At 39.4% G+C, this 21151-nt stretch overlaps 1 protein-coding gene and 1 long non-coding RNA gene across 2 annotated transcripts in view; one reads left to right on the top strand and one right to left on the bottom strand.

Moving 5' to 3' along the window:
* The window catches only part of LOC140529764 (uncharacterized), a 57023-nt gene that overhangs the window by 9634 nt on the left and 26238 nt on the right, over window positions 1–21151 (bottom strand). Inside the window, exon 3 of the long non-coding RNA XR_011975669.1 lies at window positions 14233–20780. This is a non-coding gene — a long non-coding RNA (uncharacterized lncRNA). The remainder of the gene's footprint in view (window positions 1–14232; window positions 20781–21151) is intronic.
* LOC140529761 (dimethylaniline monooxygenase [N-oxide-forming] 2-like) overlaps window positions 12575–21151 on the top strand; it is a 40625-nt gene continuing 32048 nt past the window's right edge. Inside the window, exons 1-2 of the mRNA XM_072648667.1 lie at window positions 12575–12669; window positions 13032–13169. Of these exons, the coding sequence (XP_072504768.1) occupies window positions 13038–13169 (132 nt within the window). The 5' untranslated portion in view covers window positions 12575–12669; window positions 13032–13037. The remainder of the gene's footprint in view (window positions 12670–13031; window positions 13170–21151) is intronic.

The raw sequence follows: 21151 nt of genomic DNA, 5'->3' as shown, positions 1-21151 counted from the left end.
TGATCTATATTCAAACTCTATCAGTTCTTTCTCTGCAGATGGCTAGCATTTTCTATCATAAGTCCTTTGATATTATCTTGGATCTTTGTGTTGCTGAGAATAACTAAGTGCTTCATAGCTGAGCATCATACAGTATTGTCTTTCCTGTGTGCCACTTCTCCTGGTCCTGCTCACTTCACTTTCAATCAATTCATATTAGTCTTTCCATGTTTTCCTGAAACCATTCTACTCTTCATTGCACAATAGTGTTCCATCATAAGAATATTCCACAGTTTGTTCAGTCATTCCCCAACTGAGGGCATCCCCTCAATTTCTGATTCTTTGCCACCACAAAAAGAAGTACTGTAAATATTTTTGTACATATAGATCCTTTTCCTTTTTTAAAAAGAAAATTTCTTCGGGATATAGACCAGGTACTGGTATTTCTATATCAAAGATTATACACAGTTTTATAGCCCTTTGGGCATAGTTCCAAATTTCTCTACAGAATGGTCTCGAATCAGCATATTTCACCAAAAGTGCCTTAGTGTCTCAATGTATCCACATCCCTTCTAACCTGTACCATTTTCCTTTTCCGCCATATTAACCAATCTGTGTCAGATAGTACCTCAGAGTTGGTTTTTTTTGGTTTTTTTTTTAACTTTTAACATTTATTTTCACAAAGTTTTGGGTTACAAATTTTCTCCCCTTTTATCACCTCCCCCCCCCAAACCCAAGCATTCTAATTGCCCCTGTGACCAATCTGCTCTCTCTTCTATCATCCCTCTCTGCCCTTGTCTCCGTCTTCTCTTTTGTCCTGTAGGGCCAGATAGCTTTCTTTACCCCTTAACCTGTATTTCTTATTTCCTAGTGGTAAGAACATTACATTTGATCCTAACACTTTGAGTTCCAACTTCTTTAGCTCCCTCCCTCTCCACCCCTTCCCTTTGGAGGACAAGCAATTCAATATAGGCCAAATCTGTGTAGTTTTGCAAATGATTTCCATACTAGTTGTGTTGTATAGGACTAACTATATTTCCCTCCATCCTATCCTGTCCCCCATTACTTCTGTTCTCTTATGATCCTTTCCCTCCCCATGAGTGTCGACCTCGGATTGCATTCTCCTCCCCATGCCCTCCCTTCTATCCTCCCCCCCACCCTGCTTATGCCCTTGTCCCCCACTCTCCTGTATTGTGAGATAGATTTTCCTATCAAAATGAGTGTGCATTTTGTTCTTTCCTTTAGTGGAATGTGATCAGAGTAGACTTCATGATTTTCTCTCGCCTCCCCCCTTTATCCCTCCACTAATAAATCTTTGCTTGCCTCTTTTATGAGAGATAATTTGCCCCATTCAATTTCTCTCTTTCTCCTCCCAATATATTTCTCTCTCACTGCTTGATTTCATTTTTTTTTAAGATATGATTCCATCCTCTTCAATTCACTCTGTGCACTCTGTCTCTATGTATTTGTGCATGTGTGCATGTGTGTGTGTATAATCCCACCCAGTACCCAGATACTGAAAAGTTTCAAGAGTTACAAATATTGTCTTTCCATGTAGGAATGTAAACAGTTCAACTTTATTAAGTCCCTTATGACTTCTCTTTGCTGTTCACCTTTTTATGCTTCTCTTCATTCTTGTGTTTGGAAGTCAAATTTTCTTTTCAGCTCTGGTCTTTTCATCAAGAAAACCTGAAAATCCTCCATTTCATTGAAAGACCATTTTTTCTCCTGAAGTATTATACTCAGTTTTGCTGGGTAGGTGATTCTTGGTTTTAGTCCTAGTTCCTTTGACTTCTGCAATATCCTATTCCATTCCCTTTGATCCCTTAATGTAGAGGGTGCTCGATCTTGTGTTATCCTGATTGTATTTCCACAATACTTGAATTGTTTCTTTCTAGCTGCTTGCAATATTTTCTCTTTCACCTGGGAATTCTGGAATTTGGCCACAATGTTCCTAGGAGTTTCTCTTTTTGGATCTCTTTCATGCGGTGTTCTGTGGATTCCTTGAATATTTATTTTGCCCTCTGGTTCTAGAATCTCAGGGCAGTTTTCCTTGATAATTTCATGCAAGATGATGTCTAGGCTCTTCTTTTGATTATGGTTTTCAGGTAGTCCCAGAATTTTTACATTGTCTCTCCTGAATCTATTTTCCAGGTCAGTTGTTTTTCCAATAAGATATTTCACATTATCTTCCATTTTTCTAATCTTCTCGCTATGTTCTGTGATATCTGTCTTTCTCATAAAGTCCTTAGCGTCCATCTGTGCCATTCTAGTTTTGAAAGAACTATTTTCTTCAGTGAGCTTTTGAATCTGCTTTTCCATTTGGCTAATTCTGCTTTTGAAAGCATTCTTCTCCTCATTGGCTTTTTGAACCTCTTTTGCCAATTGAGTTAGGCTAGTTTTCAAGGTGTTAATTTCTTCAACATTTTTTTGGTTCTCCTTTAGCAGGGAGCTGATCTGCTTTTCATGCTTCTCTTTCATCCCTCTCATTTCTCTTCCCAGTTTTTCCTCCACCTCTCTAACTTGATTTTCAAAATTCTTTTTGAGCTCTTCCATGGCCTGAGCCCATTGGGTGGGCTGGGACACAGAATCCTTGATTTCTGTGTCTTTGTCTGATGGTAAGCATTGTTCTTCCTCATCAGAAAGGAAGGGAGGAAATGTCTGTTCTCCAAGAAAGTAGCCATCAATAGTTTTATTTCTTTTCCCTTTTCTGGACATTCTCCCCAGCCAGTGACTTGACCTCTGAATATTCTCCTCACACCCACCTCACCTCCTGGTCCTCCCAGCCAGCGTTTGGGGACTGGGATTCAAATGCTGCTTCCCGCCTTAGGGCTTTTGGTGGGGGCAGGGCTGTTATTCAGTGTGAGAATTAAGTTCAGATGGTCAGGTGGGGCAGGGCCGCCTCTCAGGCTCCGTTCCCTCAGGGGGTTTATGCAGAGACCTTCCACAATGGATCCAGGCTCCCGCCCGCTTGGGAAGCCCCTGTCTGCAACCGCCTCTCAGCTTCTATCTCCCGGGGGGCCCGAGCCATGGGGGAACCCCACTCCCCTCTCAACCCGCCAAAGAGACTCTCTCACCGACCCCCGTCACCTGTGGGTGGAGGGGCTTGTGCCACTGCTGGAGATCCCATTCCTGAAGCCTGCTCGGATCTGTACCTCTCAGAGCCGCGGCCGCCACAGGTCTGGGCTGGGCTCCGCGTCGGCAGCGCGACGGACCTTTTGCGAGAGGTTTGCAGGTTCCTCTGTGGGTGGAGGGACCCGCGTGGCCGCTGGAGATCCCGTCCCCGTAGCCCGCTCGGATCTTTTCTCACGGTGTCGCGGCCGCTGCAGGGCTGCACTCAGCTCCCAGTCCCGGCGCCCAGTCCACAGCGCGAAGGACCCCCTGCGAGAGGTTTGCAGGTCTCTCCGGAACAGAAATCTCCCTCGCTCCAATATTCCGTGGCCTCTGGGTGCAGAATTCACAGTGAGTTGGTCCCCTCTAGCCGTTCTGTGGGTTGTGGGTTGTGGGTTCGGAGCTATGTGTATGTGCGTCTTTCTACTCCGCCATCTTGGTTCCGCCCCCCCCTCAGAGTTGTTTTAATTTGCATGTTTCTAATCAATAGTGATTTAGCACATTTTTAATATGACCATATAGATTTGATTTCTTTGTCTGAAAACTGCCTGTTCGTATTGTTTGACCATCTATCAGTTGGGGAACCACTCATATTTTTATAAACAACTCAGTTCTCTATATATTTGAGAAATGGTTCCTCTATCAGAAAAACTTGCTGTAAAAATTTTTCTCCAGTGTTGTGCTTTCCTTCTAATCTTGGCTGCACTGGTTTTGTTTGTGCAAAACTTCATGTAATCAAAATTATCCACTTTACATTCTGCAAAGCTCTATATCTCTTGTTTGGTCCTAAATTCTTCCCTTATCCATAAAGTTGACAGGTAAAATATTCCATGCTCCCCTAATTTGCTTATATCACCTTTTCTGTCTACATCAGGTACCGATTTTGACCTTATCTTGGTATACAGTATTAAATGTTGGTCTATACCTAGCTTTTGTCAAACTGCTTTCCAGTTTTCCCAGGCATTTTTGTCAATTAATGAGTTCTAGTCCTAAAAGCCTGGATCTTTGTGTTTATTAAACCCTAGATTACTACGGTCACTTGCTACTGTTTATTATGTACCTAATCTATCCCACTGATCCATGACTCTATTTTTTTTTTTTTTAGCCAGTGTCAGATTGTTTTGAGACGTTGCTGTTTTTCAGTTATTTTCCAATCTTGTCCCACACTTTGTGTCCCCATTTGAGTTTTTCTTGGCAAAGATATTAGAGTGGTTTCCCATTTCCTTCTTTAGCTCTAGCTGCCCTGTTTTAATGATTATCACTTTTTAAAAAAAAATTATTTTTTAATTAATTTGTTTTCAGTTTTCTACAATCATTTCCATGAATCTTAGATTTTCTCCCCTTCCCTTCCCCCCCCCCAAGATGCCATGCAGTCTTATAGGGGTTCTACACATACATTCTCATTAACCACACTTTCACATTAGTCATGTTGCATAGAAGAATTTAAATGAATAGAAGAAACAATGAGAAAAACCAAACCAAAGCAAAACATAACACAAGAGAAAATATTCTGCTTCATTTTGCTTTCTGATTCCATAGTTCTTTCTCTGGATGTGGATGACATTTTGCCTCATGAGTCCTTTGGTAATTTTAGGTCCTTGCATTTCTGTGAAGGGCTAAATCTATCACAAACAGTCCTCACACACTGTGACTGTTACTGTGTAAATATTCTCCTGGTTCTGCTCCTTTCACTCAGCATCAGTTCATATAAGTCCTTCCAGGCCTCTCTGAAGTCTTCCTGTTCATCATTTCTTGTAGCACAGTAGTATTCCATTACATTCATATACCACAACTTGTTCAGCTATTCCCCAATTGATGGGCATCCCCTCAATTTCCAGTTCTTGGCCACCACAAAGAGAGTTGCTATAAATATTTTTGTACATATGGGACCTTTCCCCATTTTTATGATCTCTTTGGGATACAGTCCTAAAAGCAACATTGCTGGGTCAAACGATATGCACATTTTTGTAGCCCTTTGGGCCTAGTTCCAAACTGCTCTCCAGAATGGTTGGATCAGCTCACAGCTCCACCAACAACGAATTAGTGTTCCAGTTCTCCCACATCTTCTCTAACATATATCATCTTCCTGTTTTGTCATGTTAGCCAATCTGATAGGTGTGATGTGGTACCTCAGAGTTGTTTTGATCTGCATTTCTCTAATCAATAGTGATTTAGAACATTTTTTCATAGGACTATCGATAGCTTTAATTTCTTCCTCTGAAAATTGCCTGTTCATATCCTTTGACCATTTATCAATTGGAGAGATTAGCACTTTTTAATGCAGTTTAAGATCTGATGTTGCTAGGTCACCATCCTCCACACTTTTTTTTTTCATCAATTCTCTTGAAATTCTTGATCTTTTGTTCTCCCAGATGAAATTTTTTGTTATTATTTTTCTAGCTCTATAAAATAATTTTTGGTAGTTTAATTGGCATGGCATTAAATAAATTAATATAAGTGGAATTGTAATTTTTATTATATCAGCTCAGCCTACTCATGACTGAATAGCTAGGTGGTGCAGTGGACGGACTGCCTGGCCTGGAGTCAGGAAGACCCATCTTCCTGAGTTCAAATCTGGATTCACACACTTTCTAGCTATGTGACCCAGGGCAAGTACCTTAAACCTATTTACTTCAGTTTCCTCATCTGTAAAATGAACTAGATAAGGATATGGCAAACCACCCCAGAGTCTTTGCCAAGAAAACCCCAAATGGGGCCACAGAGATTTGGACACGACTGAAAAACAACTAAACAACCACCACAAAAAAAAACAAAAACCCAAGACCAATTAATATTCTTCAATTGTTAAATATGACTTTATTTGCATGACAAGTGGTTTTGTATTTTCAGGGTTTGTCTTGGCAGGTAGACATCCAAGTATTTTATATTATCTACAGTTATTTTAATGGGAATTTCTATTTCTGTTTCTTGCTGCTGTACTTTGTTAGTAATATACAGAAATTCTGATGGTTTCTATGGGTTTACTTTATATCCTGAAACTGTTTGAAAGTTGTTCATTATTTCAGCTAATTGTTTAGGATTCACCAAGCAAACCATCATGTCATCTGTAGCGTGATAGCTTTCTTTCCTCATTGCCTATCCTAATTTCTTCAATTTCTTCCTCTCTTAGTGCTATAGCTAGCATTTCTTATACAATATTAAATAATAGTTGTGATCATGAGAATCCTAGCTTCTTTCCTGATTTCATTGGAAAGACTTGTAGCTTATCCCCATTACAAATAATGCTTCCTAATAATTTTAGATAGATAGTACTTATCATTTTAAGGAAAGCTCCAATTCTGTGCTTTCTCATGTTTATAATAAGAATGTATTGCATTTTGTCAAAAAAATTTTCTGCATATATTGATATATTCATATGATTTCTGTTGGTTTTGTTATTAATATAATCAATAAAATTGATAGTTTTTCTAATACTGAATCAGCCCTGCATTCCTGATATAAATCCCACCAGGTCATAATACATGGTCTTTGTGATATATTGCTGTAATCTCCTTAGTATCATTTTGTTTTCAATTTTTGTGCCAACATTTATTAGAGAAAATGGTCTATAATTTTCTTTCTGGTTTGGGTATCAGCACAATTCTTGTGCTATAAAAGTAATTTTGTAGAACTCATTTGTTGTCTATTTTTTCAAATAGTTTATATAACATTAGGATTAATTGTTCTTTAAATGTTTGGTAGAATTCACTTGTGAATCCATCTGGTCCTGTGGTCTTTTCTTAGGCAGCTCATTTATGGCTTGTTCAACTTCTTTTTTCTAAGAGAGGGGTATTTAATTATTCTATTTCATCTTCTTTTAACCTGAGATTTTGGGATCTCTTTCAGGAGGTACACTGAATTCCTTCAATTTCTGTTTCAATTTCTCTGGTTCTACAACATCACAGCAGATGTTCTCTTCACATCATTATTTCTCTTTTGATTCTTGGCCTTTTTTTCCTCCACGTGAATTTTATTATTTTCTCTAGTTCTATCAGGTAGTCCTTTGATTGGTTGACTGGAATGTCATTGAATAAGTAAATTAATTTCCTTGAAAATTTCTTGAAATATGATGTCTAGGTCCTTTTTTTGATCATGGCTTTTAAGTAGTCCAGTAATTTTCAAATTACCTCTCTTCAATCTATTTTCCAGAGCAGTTGTTTTTCAATGAGTTATTTCATATTTTCTTCTATTTTTTCATTCTTTTGACTGGTTTTATTGTTTTTTGATATCTCATAGAGTCATTAGTTTCCACTTGCTCCATTCTAATTTTTAAGGAATTATTTTCCGTAGTGAGTTTTTGTACCTTTTCCCCATTTGGCCAGTTCTGCTTTGTAAAGAGTTTTTTTATCTTTTTCTCTTCAGTGGATTTTTGTGCCTCTTTTACCATTAGGTCAATTCTGTTTTTTACAGTATTATTTTCTTCAGTAATTTTTGTGTGTCCTTCATCAAGCTGTTGGCTCTCTTTTCATAATTGTCATGCATCATGCTCATTTCTTTTCCCAATGTTTCCTCTACCTCTCTTATTCAATTTTTAAATCCTTTCTGAGCTCTTCTGGGAATTCTTTTTTGGGTCTGTGACCAAGTCACATATTTCTTTGAAGCTTTGCTTGTAATTGTTTTGATTGCATTGCCTTCTGAGTTTGTGTCTTGATCTTCCCTATGACAACAGGAACTTTCTATGGTGAAATTTGTTGATGTTGATGTTGTTTGGTCATTTTTCCAGCCTATTTCTTGATTTTTAATTTTATATTAAAATTGGGCTCTCCTCCTTGGATACAGGGTATATTACCCCAAGCTTCAGGTTTTTCATGCTGTTGTTTTCAGGGTTAGTTCTGGGGGTACAAGATGGGATGATATAAAAAGAGGTGTGGTCACTGTTCTCCTGGTCTGTGCTCTTTCTGTGAGTAGCCACAAATCTGTGGCCATGGCCTCTGCTCCCCTATGGCTGCAAGTGCTTTCATTCCTTATGACTCTGGAACTATGACTCAGATTCCTGCTTTCCTGAGGTTACAAACATCAGTGCTCTTTAACACTCCTCCCCCAGCTCCCTGTGAGTGATTACAAGCACTCTTCTCCACCCTGGAATTGTGACCCCCTGCAGCTGCAAACTCTGGTATCCTAGTGTTCCTCCTTGCCCTGAATCTGAGATCCAGAACTGCTTATGGGCAATGCAGCAGAATCCTGCACCCAGCACCAGCAAAAGATGATCTGTAATCTCCTTCTGACCAGTTATCTGACTCTCTTACCATGTATAGATTGAGAGCTCCAGAAGCCACCTCCAATGTAGCTGCCCCCACATCCTGCTGCTGGCTTGCCGGGTTCAGCCTCAGATGCTTTATACTCCAGGGTTGACTACCACCCCAAGAGACAAACCTGTCTTGCTGACTAAGTTGTTTTTGGCTGGAAAATTGTTTACCTTGACTTCTTCCACACCAGAATTTGATTTGAGACAGTGTTAGGAGGGGAATTTGGGAGTGCTCAAGTAAGTCCCTGCCTTTACTCCACCATCTTGACTCTATCCTCTTGTATAGTTCCAAAGTTTATAAAATACATTAACTCGTTTGATCCTCACCAAATCCTATGTGCTAGTTATTACAGGTATTATTATTTTGATTTTACAGATGAAGAATGAGGTCTATAGAATTTAATTGACTTGCCAATGGTCATACTGTTAGTGTCAGAATTAAAATATAAAACCAGATCCCTACTGACCAGATCCCTACTAGATCCAATCTTCTTTCCACTTCTTTCCATAATAATCAATATTATCACAATATATATCAATTGGAAAGGATTCCATTGACCACCTAATAAAATTCATACTCAAAAATCCTCCACTATTACGTACCCAATAAGTGGTCATCCAGTCTCTTTTTGAAGACCACCAAGAAGGGGGAGTCCACCCCCCACTTCTTCAGATAGTCCATTTCACTTGTAGACAGTTTTGTCAGGAAATTTTTCCTGATATCTAGTTTAAATTTATTTCTTTGTAACTTCCACCCATAGCTCCTAGTTCTGGTCTCTAAGGTCAAATTCAACAAATGTAGTCCCCCTTCCAAATGAAAACCCTTCAACTTGAACCAAATTATCATGTCCCACCCACTCCCAAAGTCTTTTCTAGATTACATGTGTTCAGTTCCTTCAGTCAATCCTCACAGACTCAAACCCTTTTATCATCCTGACTACTATCCTTTGAACACTGCCTAGTTTATCAATGTCTTTTTTTTCTTTTTCTTTTCAGGAAGACTCAACATTTATTGAACACCTTTAGTAAGAAAGTCACAGCGCTGGGCACCATGCCAAGATACAAAGAATGACACAGACAAACATTCTGCCTTCGAGAGGACTTAAAGTCTAATATGGATTTATGTAATACAAAAAATGCTGTAAAATAAAAGAACAATGGCCTCTATCCTTTACTGTTCCAAGTCTTGATCAACTGTCACTCCCACCTACCCCTAAATATAATATCAGTTTTTAATTAACAGGCCATCCCTTTAATGATCAGATATTTCAATCACTATTATTTAGTTCTCTGTAGAGGATTGACAACCCAAATAAATATGGGAAGTCACTTCATTAATACTTTGAAAATGTTGGAATAAGGGTAAAAATGAGTTTTCAATTACTAGGCCATTCCTTTAATGACCAGGCAATTCAATTATTATTAATTAGTTCTCCACAAAGAACCTTAATAACTCAACAGATATGGGAAACCACTTCATTAATATTATGAAATGGAGTAGCCTCTGATGGTGATGAATTAATTACTTCTGATTTGCTGAAGGTCTAAAAAGTAGGGTCTAGTTATCCTTATCTTTATTACCTTGTATCCCTAATTTCCCTACTCCCAATCTGCCTGGCAATCCAGGCTGTCAGTAATTATTTTAGCCTTAGTACTAATAACCAAGCCCTCCCAGGAACAACCAACCAGTTGCGCTTTCTCTCTATAACACGTAAATCTCATTAAGTAGCTGATTAAAGTTACAACACTCAGACACAGCCTCAAGAACTTTTCCTACATGTGAAAAGCTTCACATTAGCATGAGATTTGTTTTTTACTCAAGGCTCTTTCCAAGACAGAAGATACAGGACCAAGGCATGGAATGGAATGTCTTTTTCTTTTTAAGATGAAAACAATGAAACTTAGAATTTATCTCACTTGGCCCTTTCTCTTCTTGGCCCTTTGGCTCACAGGCAAGCTCTCAGCTCAGGACGATGAACAGCTGAAGACTACATACCACTGGTCTGGAAGGACAACAGCGGAAGACTGATCAATTTCTGTCTTTTACGGTGCGGCTAAGAATTGAATATAATACTCTATTTGAGATCTGAGAAGAGAAGACAACAGTGAGACAATTATTCTCCTCTCTCTCTCTCTCTCTCTCTCTCTCTCTCTCTCTCTCTCTCTCTCTCTCTCTCTCTCTCTCTCTCTCATTTCTGGAAGCTATCTTAATGAATCCTAAGCTGGCATTAACTTTTTTGTATTAACTTTCTGTGTATCATTGCTGATATTACTGACTCCTATTGATCTTAAAGCCCGCTACACACTGCAGATCTTTCTTCTTCGTCTAGCCATATGTCCTCCAATTTTGTAATTATCAAATTGCTTTTTTTATACCCAAGTCAACATTTATCTGTATTGAATTTCATCTTTTTTCATTCAGCCCAATGTTATACCCTGATCTAATATTTTTGGATTCAGATTTTGTTAGCCAATGTGTTAAATATCCATCCCAGTTTTCTGTTATGTGCAAAGCTGATGAATATAAGGTCTGTTTCCTTATCCAAGTCATCAGTTAAAATGCTAAAAAACCCAGGGTCAAACAGCTAGGTGGTACATTAGTTAGAGGATCAAGCCTGGAGTCAGGAAGACCTAAATTCAAATCCAGCCTCAGATATTTAATAGCTGTGTGACCCTGAGCAAGTTTGCCTCAGTTTCCTCATCTATAAAAGAAGCTGAAGAAAGAAATGGCAAATCACTCCAGTATCTTCACCAAGAAAATCCTAAATAACATTAAGAGTCAGACATGACTGAAATGATTGAAAAACAAGAAAACAAAAATGCTTGGGGTACTTACTCCATTGAGGTTCTTCTACCATGTAAACAATAAAACATTAACAATGATGCTTTGAGTCCAGCCACTAATATTTTGTCTTATTATTAATTAGATGACTCCATGGATAGAGCTCCGGACTAGGAGTCAAGAAGACCTAAGTTCAAATCATGCCTGAGACATTTACTAACTAAGCAAGTCATTCAACTTCTACCGACCTCAGTTCCCTCAACTGTAAAATGGGGATAACAATAGCTCCTACTTCAGAGGGCTGTTGTGAGGATCAAATGAGCTACTATTTGTAAAGCACTGTGCAAACCTTAAGGCACTATGTAAATATGATTATTATGATTAATCCTCCTCAAGTCTCAGTTTCCTCAGATATAAAATGAGAAATAATACTTCCCCTTATCTAGTGGATAGATAGCCTCAGAGTCAGGACACCTGTGTTCAAGTCTTACCTGTGGCACACACACACACTGGCTATGTGACCAACCCTGAGCTGGTGTTTAAACATCCTAGTGCCTTGGGCAACTTTCTAAGAGTCAAAGTTGGAGAGCAGGTGTTTATCTGCATCAGAGAAAGGAGTTACCGCATGAGGGACTCCCTACATGGATGAAATCACAGATGCCCTCAGAGATATATTTATGTATATATGTATAAATCTATATGATCCTTGTTTGTCTACACACATGCACAATATACATATACATACACACACATCTACCAAGCCCACATGTTGTGATCACATGAAGCAGTCAATGTGAAAGCATTTGGCAAACTGGAAAACACATAAAATGTGCAGTTATCATTGGTCTCTAAGCATTTAAATGAGTACTATGACTTGCATGAAATATTGAAGAGCAAAGTACGGTAACAACAACATTGTTTTAAGAACAACTTTGAGCAAATAAGTTGTTTTTGACTATTATAAATACTCTAATTACAAAGGGCATATGAAGGAAGATGCTTTCTATACAAAGAAAGAACTGATAAGTAGTAATATGGATAGAATGATTTTATCTTTCTATATACACACATACATATGTATTTGTGTCTAATGGAAGCCATCTCCAAGGGGAAGGGAGGGAGAAAAAAAAGAAATATACAGGGTAACTTTATTAAATATTTAAAAGGAATAGAAAACACATAATAGATATGCAGTTTCATGGGCAATCTTTTTTTTTTTTTTTTAGTATACTACGTTATGGAAATGCTTGTTGTACCCTATAAATTAAAAATTAAATACATAAAAAATTTAAATGCATACTATGAACCTGACCTGAGGACTTTATCCCATAGTAGGTTTTAATGCCCTCTCATCTTAGGTCACCAGCCCCTTGCCTAATTCTAGGAGGCAGAGCCTGGTCAGCAAGATGCTGGAGGAGGAGAGAGAAGCTCCTCCCATTTCTCAAATGCTGCTCATACTTTTAAAATGATTCCGTCTGCCTTTCATCTGACATTCTGGGCGAAGGAGAGAGCAGCTCATTCCAACCAGAGTGAGGAAAGATAAAGACAAGAGGTAAGAATGATACCCATTTCTCAAAGCAAGAATGTGGATGGGTGTGGAGGAAGTGCGGGTGGAGGGAGGTGGAAGAAGAAATACAAAACAAGACTCTGGCAACTTGGCTTCTGTTCCTATTCATGCTAATGAATGGTTTGGCAGTACTACTCAACATTAAGCCCAGGTCCTCCAGACAATGCTTAAAACAAAAGATTTCCAGCTTAGTTTAGGAAATATGCTTCTCCAAAGGGAGCTCAGGTTTGGGCTGAAGGAGGGATTATATTGGACATTTGGGATACTAAAATCTCAACATCTAAAGCATCCCATTGAAGCATTTCCCCACAGTTAAGAGGCTCTCCTTAATCCACCTGTTGACACAGGAGACTATGGCGAAGAACGTGGCCATCATCGGAGCTGGGGTCAGTGGGCTGATCTCTCTGAAGTGCTGCCTGGATGAAGGACTTCAGCCCACTTGCTTCGAGAGAACAGAAGACATAGGGGGTCTGTGGAGGTTCAAAGTAAGTGGCATCTCCTAGCTTACTAAGTGTGGTAGGTTGTTTGTTTGTAGGCTGATTAGCCCTAATAAAAGATTTTGAAAGGTGGTTTCAAGCAGATGTCTTTCCAGTACTTCCATGAGCCACAAGTCATATCGGCATATTTTAATAAGTTTTCAGTCACCTTACCTAGGTAAGACAAGTTAGCAAAGGACTTAAGTCCAGCAGCAGACCACAACCTACATCTGACTTGGACTTAAGTTTAAAAAGTAGTGAGTTTCCAATTCCTGCTAAGTTTTCAAGTAGCAAGTTATATTTTTTTATTATGATTTGACCTCTCCATGCCTCAGTTTCCTCAGCTACAAAGTGAAGAATCATTATATCTATGGAATGGTGGCCAGATAGATGACGCCTAACAATCAAGAAGACTAGAGTTCAAGAGCCACTTCTGACATCCTGAATATTATTTAAAGACGTCACCTAACAGATCAATGCCTCAGACAATCATTAGTCGTGTTGGAGAAGAAATGAATGTTTGTTTCAGGTAGCAGTTTAACCAGAAACTGGCAATCATTAATAGTCAGATGGTTTCATTATGAACAGCTCATGTTGCACACTAATCAAATTTCCTTTTTTGACCAGATGAGGTTAAAAGATCTTAGGGATATTTATTTGGATAAGAGAATAAACAAAGGAAATCTGAAAACTCTCTGCTTGTATTTGAAGATTTATTTTGCTTGGTTGCAGAGGATGGTACTAGGATGAGTGGGTGCAAGCTGATGAGATACAGATTTCAGCTAGATATAAGGGACAAGACTTAATAACCGAAGCTGTTTGTAAGAGAAATGTGCTATCTGAGGAGCTAATAGGGTTAAGTGAAAGCTGGACAGCCACCTTTTGAATATTTTGTGGAATAAATTTCGGATCAAGTATGAGTTGGACCAAAAGTCCCTCCCAGCCAGAAGTATTAAAATGAATTAGAACTATGTCTTGAGACTTGATTAGTAAATTTTCAGTGTGAACACTCACAGCTCAGAAATCAGCACATGCTACAAATCAAGACATAATTTATTGTTTTATTGATTACCTAGATTGAAGAAAGTGATGGAGTTGAGGGTGAACTAGGTGGTGAAGTGAATCGATCGCTGTCCCTAGAGTCGGGAAGACCTGAGTTCAAATCCAGCCTCAGACATTAGCTGTGTAAACTTGGACAAATCACTTAACTCCAACTGCTTCCCCCTCCAAAAAAAAAAGAGAGAGAGAAAGAAAGTGATGGATGAAAAGTTAATAATGAAGATCAAACTTAAGAGGATGTTATACTGGGATAGCCTGTTGTTTTACCAACATACCTCTCTAAGAACTTGTAATTACAAAGTCTTTATACAACTTCACTGGAATACAAATGGCTTCTATTCAACCAAAATTACAATGATTATTTTAAACTTTTCTCTTGTCCAGAAAAATCACTAACAAATACTTTTACACAGTTGAACAGTATATTGTTCTTGTTATTGGGCCTTTTCTCTGATAAATCATATGATTTAATGTTGGGAGAAACCTTAGGGATTATTCAGTATAACTCCAATTGACACTGAGGCTCTGATAAGTTGCTGTTCACTTGTTTTTCAATTGTGTCTCACTCTGTGTGACCCCATTTAGGGTCTTCTTAGCAAAGATCCAGGAGTGGCTTGCCATTTCCTTCTCCAGCTCATTTTACCAAGGCAAATAGGGTTAAGTGACTTGCCCAGGGTCACATAGCTAGTGTTTCAAGTCAGATTTGAATTCAGGTCTTCCTGGTTCTAGGCCCAGTGCTCTATCTACTGCACCACCCAGGAAGGAAGTATATTTCATTCCTTGTTCTCCAGAGATTTCAGTCAATTGCTTTTGTTTTTTATTTCCACATGGTATTGGCTTGCCAAACAACTGCCTCAAAGTTGTGACTGTTCTTGGTCAAGTATTAGGAAGACTGGGAATATGATCATCACCCCTGTTTTAATACTTGGACCATCTATGTGAAAGTATAATCCTTCTTCTTGACCTGCATAAGGCCAGAGAATCCAGTCAGGATCATTCTTGACCCCAATAAATTTCATTATGAAATATGGACTTGATAATGATGCATCAGTATGTGTGTGTGTGTGTGTGTGTGTGTGTGTGTGTGTGTGTGTGTGTGTGTGTGTTTGGGGCAGTTAGGTGGTACAGTGGATAGAGCACCAGTGCAGGACCTGAGTTCAAATCTCACCTCAGACACTTGACACTCACTAGCTGTGTGACCTTGGGCAAGTCACTTAACCCCAATAGCCTCATCCTGGGTCATCTCTAGTCATCCTGATGAATATCTGGTCACTGGATTAGGTGGCTGTGGAAGAGAAGTGAGGCTGGTGACCTGCACAGCCCTACCTCACTCAAAACAAAGTTAAGTGCAAGTCATGTCATCATTTCTCTAATGGCATGGTCTTCTTTGGCAATGAAGGACAAACACACACACACACACACACACACACACACACACTGGTGTGTTTTATTATTACCTGTTTTATAATTCAGTGAGCTTTCTTTTGGGGGGTTAGAGTGAAAGAGTGTCAAAGGGCAGAACCGTCCCTTTCGGTGGTTCCTCATCCAGGTCACCTCCTCTAACCATAGGTGTCCCCCAGGGTTCCGTCCTCTCCTCTTCCCCCTTTATACTACTCTACTTAGTGATCTTGTCACTTGCCATGGATTTAATTACCATCTCTATGATGATGATTCTCACATCTATCTATATTATTCTAACCTCTCTGCTGACCCCAAGTCTTGCATTTCTAACTTCCTTTCAGACATCTCAAACTGGATATCCGGTACAAAACCTACAATCAATAGATCCAAACCTCCAAATTTTTTTATTACTGTCTCTTTTTTTCCAAATACACACATTTATTTAGACTCTCATTAACTATAGCCATGGCTGCCAAGATATTTCTGGTTAGGGATGATGCAGTGAGTATATAAAGAAGGAATCATCCCACCTTAGGGTCCAGTTGTGCCATGAAGGGGGAACCATGACAGAGCATGGGTCACCTGAATGGAATAAAAGAGTGAGTGGGAGCCCTTGCAGCATTTGGGACAGAACCTTACCTTGAGTGAAGAACAAGACCAGAACAGGCAGGGCAGAGCCTGGCTGATCAATAGCATAAGGAGAGATCCTCCCTTTAAAATGTTTCATGATCCCCAGGGAGGGAGCCTGAGGTCACTGAGCTGATCGTTGCATGCCTAGCACAGAGAGCAGGTCAAGGCTAGAAACAGTATTTTGGAGGGGAAAATGGGGGAAGGAGAAGGGAGCCCCACCTTGGCTGGAAAACCATCTCTTCTGAGAGTGAAGTCTCTTCTCCACTCTCATTCCTTCTCTAACATTTCTCAGGAGGATGTGAAGCCTCCTACATTCATCATGGAAGATAGGATGAACTATCCCCCACCTCACCCCAATTTTCTCATGTAATAAGAGTCTTTTGACTAGACATTCCATTTCTTAAAGTTTGGCTTAAGTGGAAAAGAGAATTTATACTTCTTTTCTCTAAAAACATGAAGAAGGGAGTGGGGAGGAAAGGCTAACTGTCCTGCTTGCCCCGGCCCTCAAAAACTAGCTTGGTGGACACTGTGCCTTCAGCGTTCCCTGGACACCAGCTTAATAGTCCTACAGTTTCTAGACTTCAAAACTTGGGTCAGCTCAGGGCTTCCCTAGGCTTCCTCAGGCAGGAGGAACAGGGACAAAGCTTGTTAGTTTTCCAGCAACTCAAATGATTCATTTCAAAAGATGTGAGATGTCATTGGTATGGGTATGTCCTTCATTAGCACAGTCTACCCTCTTTACATCTTAGTAGATTATGTTCACTAGTAGCTGTGGCGAAAAAAGATGAGCCATCCGATGAGTGACCTTCTGGTTATGAGCTCCTCCATGCTTACCTTGGTGTCATCTCCAACTCCTCACTAACTTCTACCACTCCCCCCATTTCTAAGCTGCTGCCAAAGTCTGTCACTTTCACCTTTAGACCATCTCTGGAAGAAGCCCCTTTCTCTCCTCTGACATGGCTACCACATCTTGATTACTGCAATATCCTGCTAGTGGGTCTACCTGCCTCAAGTCTCTTCCCATTCCAATCCAGTCTACATTCAATCACTAAAGTGATTTTCCTAAAGTTCAGGCCTGCCCTTGTCACCCTCTAGACAATAAACACCAATAATAGCTTCCATTCTACTTCAGGATCAAATACAAAGTTCACTGTTTGTCATTCAAAGCCTTTCATAACCTCTTCCACCACCACCCCTTTTCCAGCCTTCTTTTAACTCATTCCCTACAACACATTCTTTGATCTAGTGACAAGGGCCTTCTAGCTGTTCCATGAACAAGACAGCTCTGAGCATGTTCACTGGTTGTCCTCCATGCCTGGAACACTCTCCTTCATCTCCACCTACTGACCTCCCTGTCTTCTTTTAAGTCCCAACTAAAATCCCACCTTCTACAGGAAACCTTCCCAAACTTCTGTTAATGACAGTGCCTTCCTCTGTTAATTATTTCCATATATAGCTTGTTTGTGTATTTTCTTGTCATCTCCTCCATTGGATCCTGAGTTTCTTGCCTCTTTGTGTATCCCCAGCATTTAGCACAGTGCCTGGCACAAAGCAGGTGCTTAAGAAATACTTATTTACTTGCTAAATTATTAACTGGCTTGAAAGGATCAAGAGTAATGATAATAGCTAGCATTTATTTAAAGTCTGGGAAGCACTTTAAAAGTATTCTTATTAGATCTTAACAACAATCCTAGGAGGAAGGTACAATTGTTATCCCCATTTTACAGGTAAGGAAACTGAGGCAGACAAGATAAATGACTTCCCCAGAGTCAGATGGCAGGTATCTGAGGCAGGATTTGAACTTGATTCTTCCATATGTTAGGTCCAACACGGCCCATTGCACCATCTGTTGCCTTCCGATCAAGTTCAAACAAAAAGTTTTAATTAAATTTTATTAAATTTTCATTATGATTTTCATATATTTCAATAACATTTCAAATATTCAGTAAATTAAATTTTCATCATGAATGGGCTTTCAAGAGAGCAGACAAAACCAATAACGTATGCAAGCCTTCATCTTCATGATCTAATTTGAGGGGTGCTGGGCAGGCCTTTCTTCTCTACATTGTTTTCTCTATTAGCCTGTCCCTGAGGTTTGAAATGCCACCATTGGAAATGTCTCCCATTCTATCTGCCACTTTCTGCTTTTATATCTATGTTTATTTAAGTTGTTCTGTTGTGTCCAAATCTTCATGACCCCATTGGAGGTTTTCTTGGCAAAGATACTAGAGTGGTTTGCCATTTCCTTCTCCAGCTCATGTGACAGATGAGGAAACTGAGCCAAACAAGCTTAACAAGGGTCACCCAGCTAGTAAGTGTCTGAGGTCAAATTTGAACTAAGACCCAGAGTTCTATGTTCTAGGGCATCACCTAGGTGCCTTTGTGACTGTGAGCAAGTCCCTTAACTCCTTGTTATCTATTCCCTTTTCCAAAATGTTGGCAAATAATGCTTCTGTAACCTTTTCCAAATGCTGATACTAGGAACATGCTCTTAATCTATAATATGCTTTGTAAAAATATGGGGACAGGGGTTTCCAGCATTGACACTTAATAGATAGTATTCATTTATTTAAAATATATATGTATGTATGTAAGTATGTATGTATGTATTTCTGGAACACTCAACATTTTAATCATGAAAACACCTCAAACCAAAAAAAAAAAAATGTCTCAAACTCAAACTGAGAGATCTCCTTCGTGGCTCTCTGGCACCTCCTAGTGAATTTTGGTATTGTATGTACCTCAGAGAGCAGAATTTATGCACAGTACAGTACTTAGTATCTATATTCCCATACTCCATCTCATACTAGCTCACCAACTTACGGCTGGTACCCAAGGCTTCTAGGAAAGTTAACCATGACTTACCCTTTCTCTTGGCTGTGCAGATCTTGACCAAAAATAAGCAGCTGACAGAACCATTTATAGGATTTCACTCTGGAAAGGGCTATAGAGGAATAAATAGAATCCAAGTTTCCCATTTTACAGAGGACAAAACTGAGTTTCAGAGAAGTGCAGGTCATATAGAAAAGTCCCAGAGACAGCATGTAGACTCATGTCTTCTGATTCCAAATTCAGGGTTCTTGGGCTTGTTAGTGCGTTGACCCTTTTCTTTCATGGCCCCCAACCTGATTAGTTTTCATTTTTAAGATTCAAACAAGTGATATGAGGCTACTAGAGTTTGTGAAATTCATAGTTGGTTAGAGAATTAGAAGCAGAAGTTACCTTAGAAATGATCTAGTCCAACTTCTAATTGAAGCATAAACCCCATCTATAGCATCACCAGCTAATCAAACCATTGCTTAAATACTACTTAACGAGTCCTTTGGAAAGAACGCTAGGTTTGAAGTCCGAGGGACGGGGGGTCAAATCTTTGCCCCACCCTTACTCATACTATCTGTGTGACCTTGGGCAAGTCAATGAACTCGCTGATCCTCAATTTTCTCATCTGTAAAATGAGGGGCATAGACTAACTGACCTCCCCCTAAACCCATGATCCTCTGACTCAGAAAAGTATTAACTGTTATTCAGTATTTCCTTGTTTTTAAACTTCTTATAGCTTCCATCTGGGGTTCACACCTAGCACATGTTGTGGTTGTTTAGTCATTTTCAGTCATGTCTGACTCTTCATGACCCCATTTGCCATTTCTTTCTCCAGTTCATTTGACAGATGAGAAAACTGAGGCAAAAAGGGTTAAGTTAAAGTTTAGTTAAAAAGCCCAGAATCACCCAGCGAGTGTCTGAGCCTGAATTTGAACTCAGGTCCTCCTGCTTCCAGGTCCAGTGCTCTACCCCCTACACCACCTCACCACCCCACTGGAACATATTCATGCTTAATAAATGTTTTCAGATTGATTGGCCTGTGTTTTCCCCCACTGGGATCACACAGAATAAACTGAATCATTCTTCCACCTGGCAGTCCTCCAGATATTACAAAAGACTCTTCATGTTCCCCTTAAATCTTTGCTTCTCCACATTAAACATTCCTAGTCCTTTCAAATGATCTGCATATGACATCTTAGAGATTCTTTCCATAGTAATGTCAATCCTGTGGTATGTCATGAAACTGAATTCAGTAATAGCTGGTATTTAAGCTATGGCCTTCAATTCATTAAAAAAGTTTTTAACTGTATGGACCACAATAAAGTGTAGCAAGTTCTCAAAGAGATGGGAGTATCATATCATCTTCTTTGTCTCCTGAGGAAACTATCTGGCCAAGAAGCAACAGTTAGAACCCAATATGGAATAACTGATTGGTTCAAGATTGGAAAAGGAATACCACAAGACTGTATTGTCATCTTATTTACTTAACTTATATGTAGAGTACATTTTGTGAAATTCCAGGCTGGATGAATCCAAAGATGGATTAAAGTTGCTGGAAGAAGTATCAACCATCTTCGATATTCAGAGGATACCACTCTGACGGCAGAAAGTGAAGAAGAATTCAGAAGTCTCTTGATGAGGGTGAAAGAGGAGTGCATAAAAGGTGGCTTGAAGTTTAACAAAGATTATGGCAACTTATCCCATTACTTCCTGGAAAATAAAGGGATAAGAAATGGAAGCAGAAGATTTTATACTCATGGGCTCAAAAATCAGGGTAAACAGTGACTATGGACAAGAAATTAAAAGACTCTTGCTCCTTAGAACGAAAGCTATGGCAGATCTGGACAGGACACTAAAAAGCAGGGATATCATCTTGCTTTCAAAGGTCCATATGGTCAAAGCTAGGGTTTTCCACTGGTAACGTATGACTGTGAGATTTGGACTACGAGGAAAGTTGAGCACCACCGAATCAATGCTTTTGAATTATGGTTCTGGAGAAGACCTTTTGAGAGTTCCTTGGACAGTAAGGAGATCAAATCAGTCAACATTTGAAAATTTTAATTCAAACTATTCATTGGAAG

Source organism: Notamacropus eugenii, chromosome 2, assembly GCF_028372415.1.
Source record: "Notamacropus eugenii isolate mMacEug1 chromosome 2, mMacEug1.pri_v2, whole genome shotgun sequence".
Classification (NCBI taxonomy): Eukaryota; Metazoa; Chordata; class Mammalia; order Diprotodontia; family Macropodidae; genus Notamacropus; species Notamacropus eugenii.
Note: the sequence above shows the minus strand (reverse complement) of the source record. Positions and strands in the feature narration are given on the sequence as shown.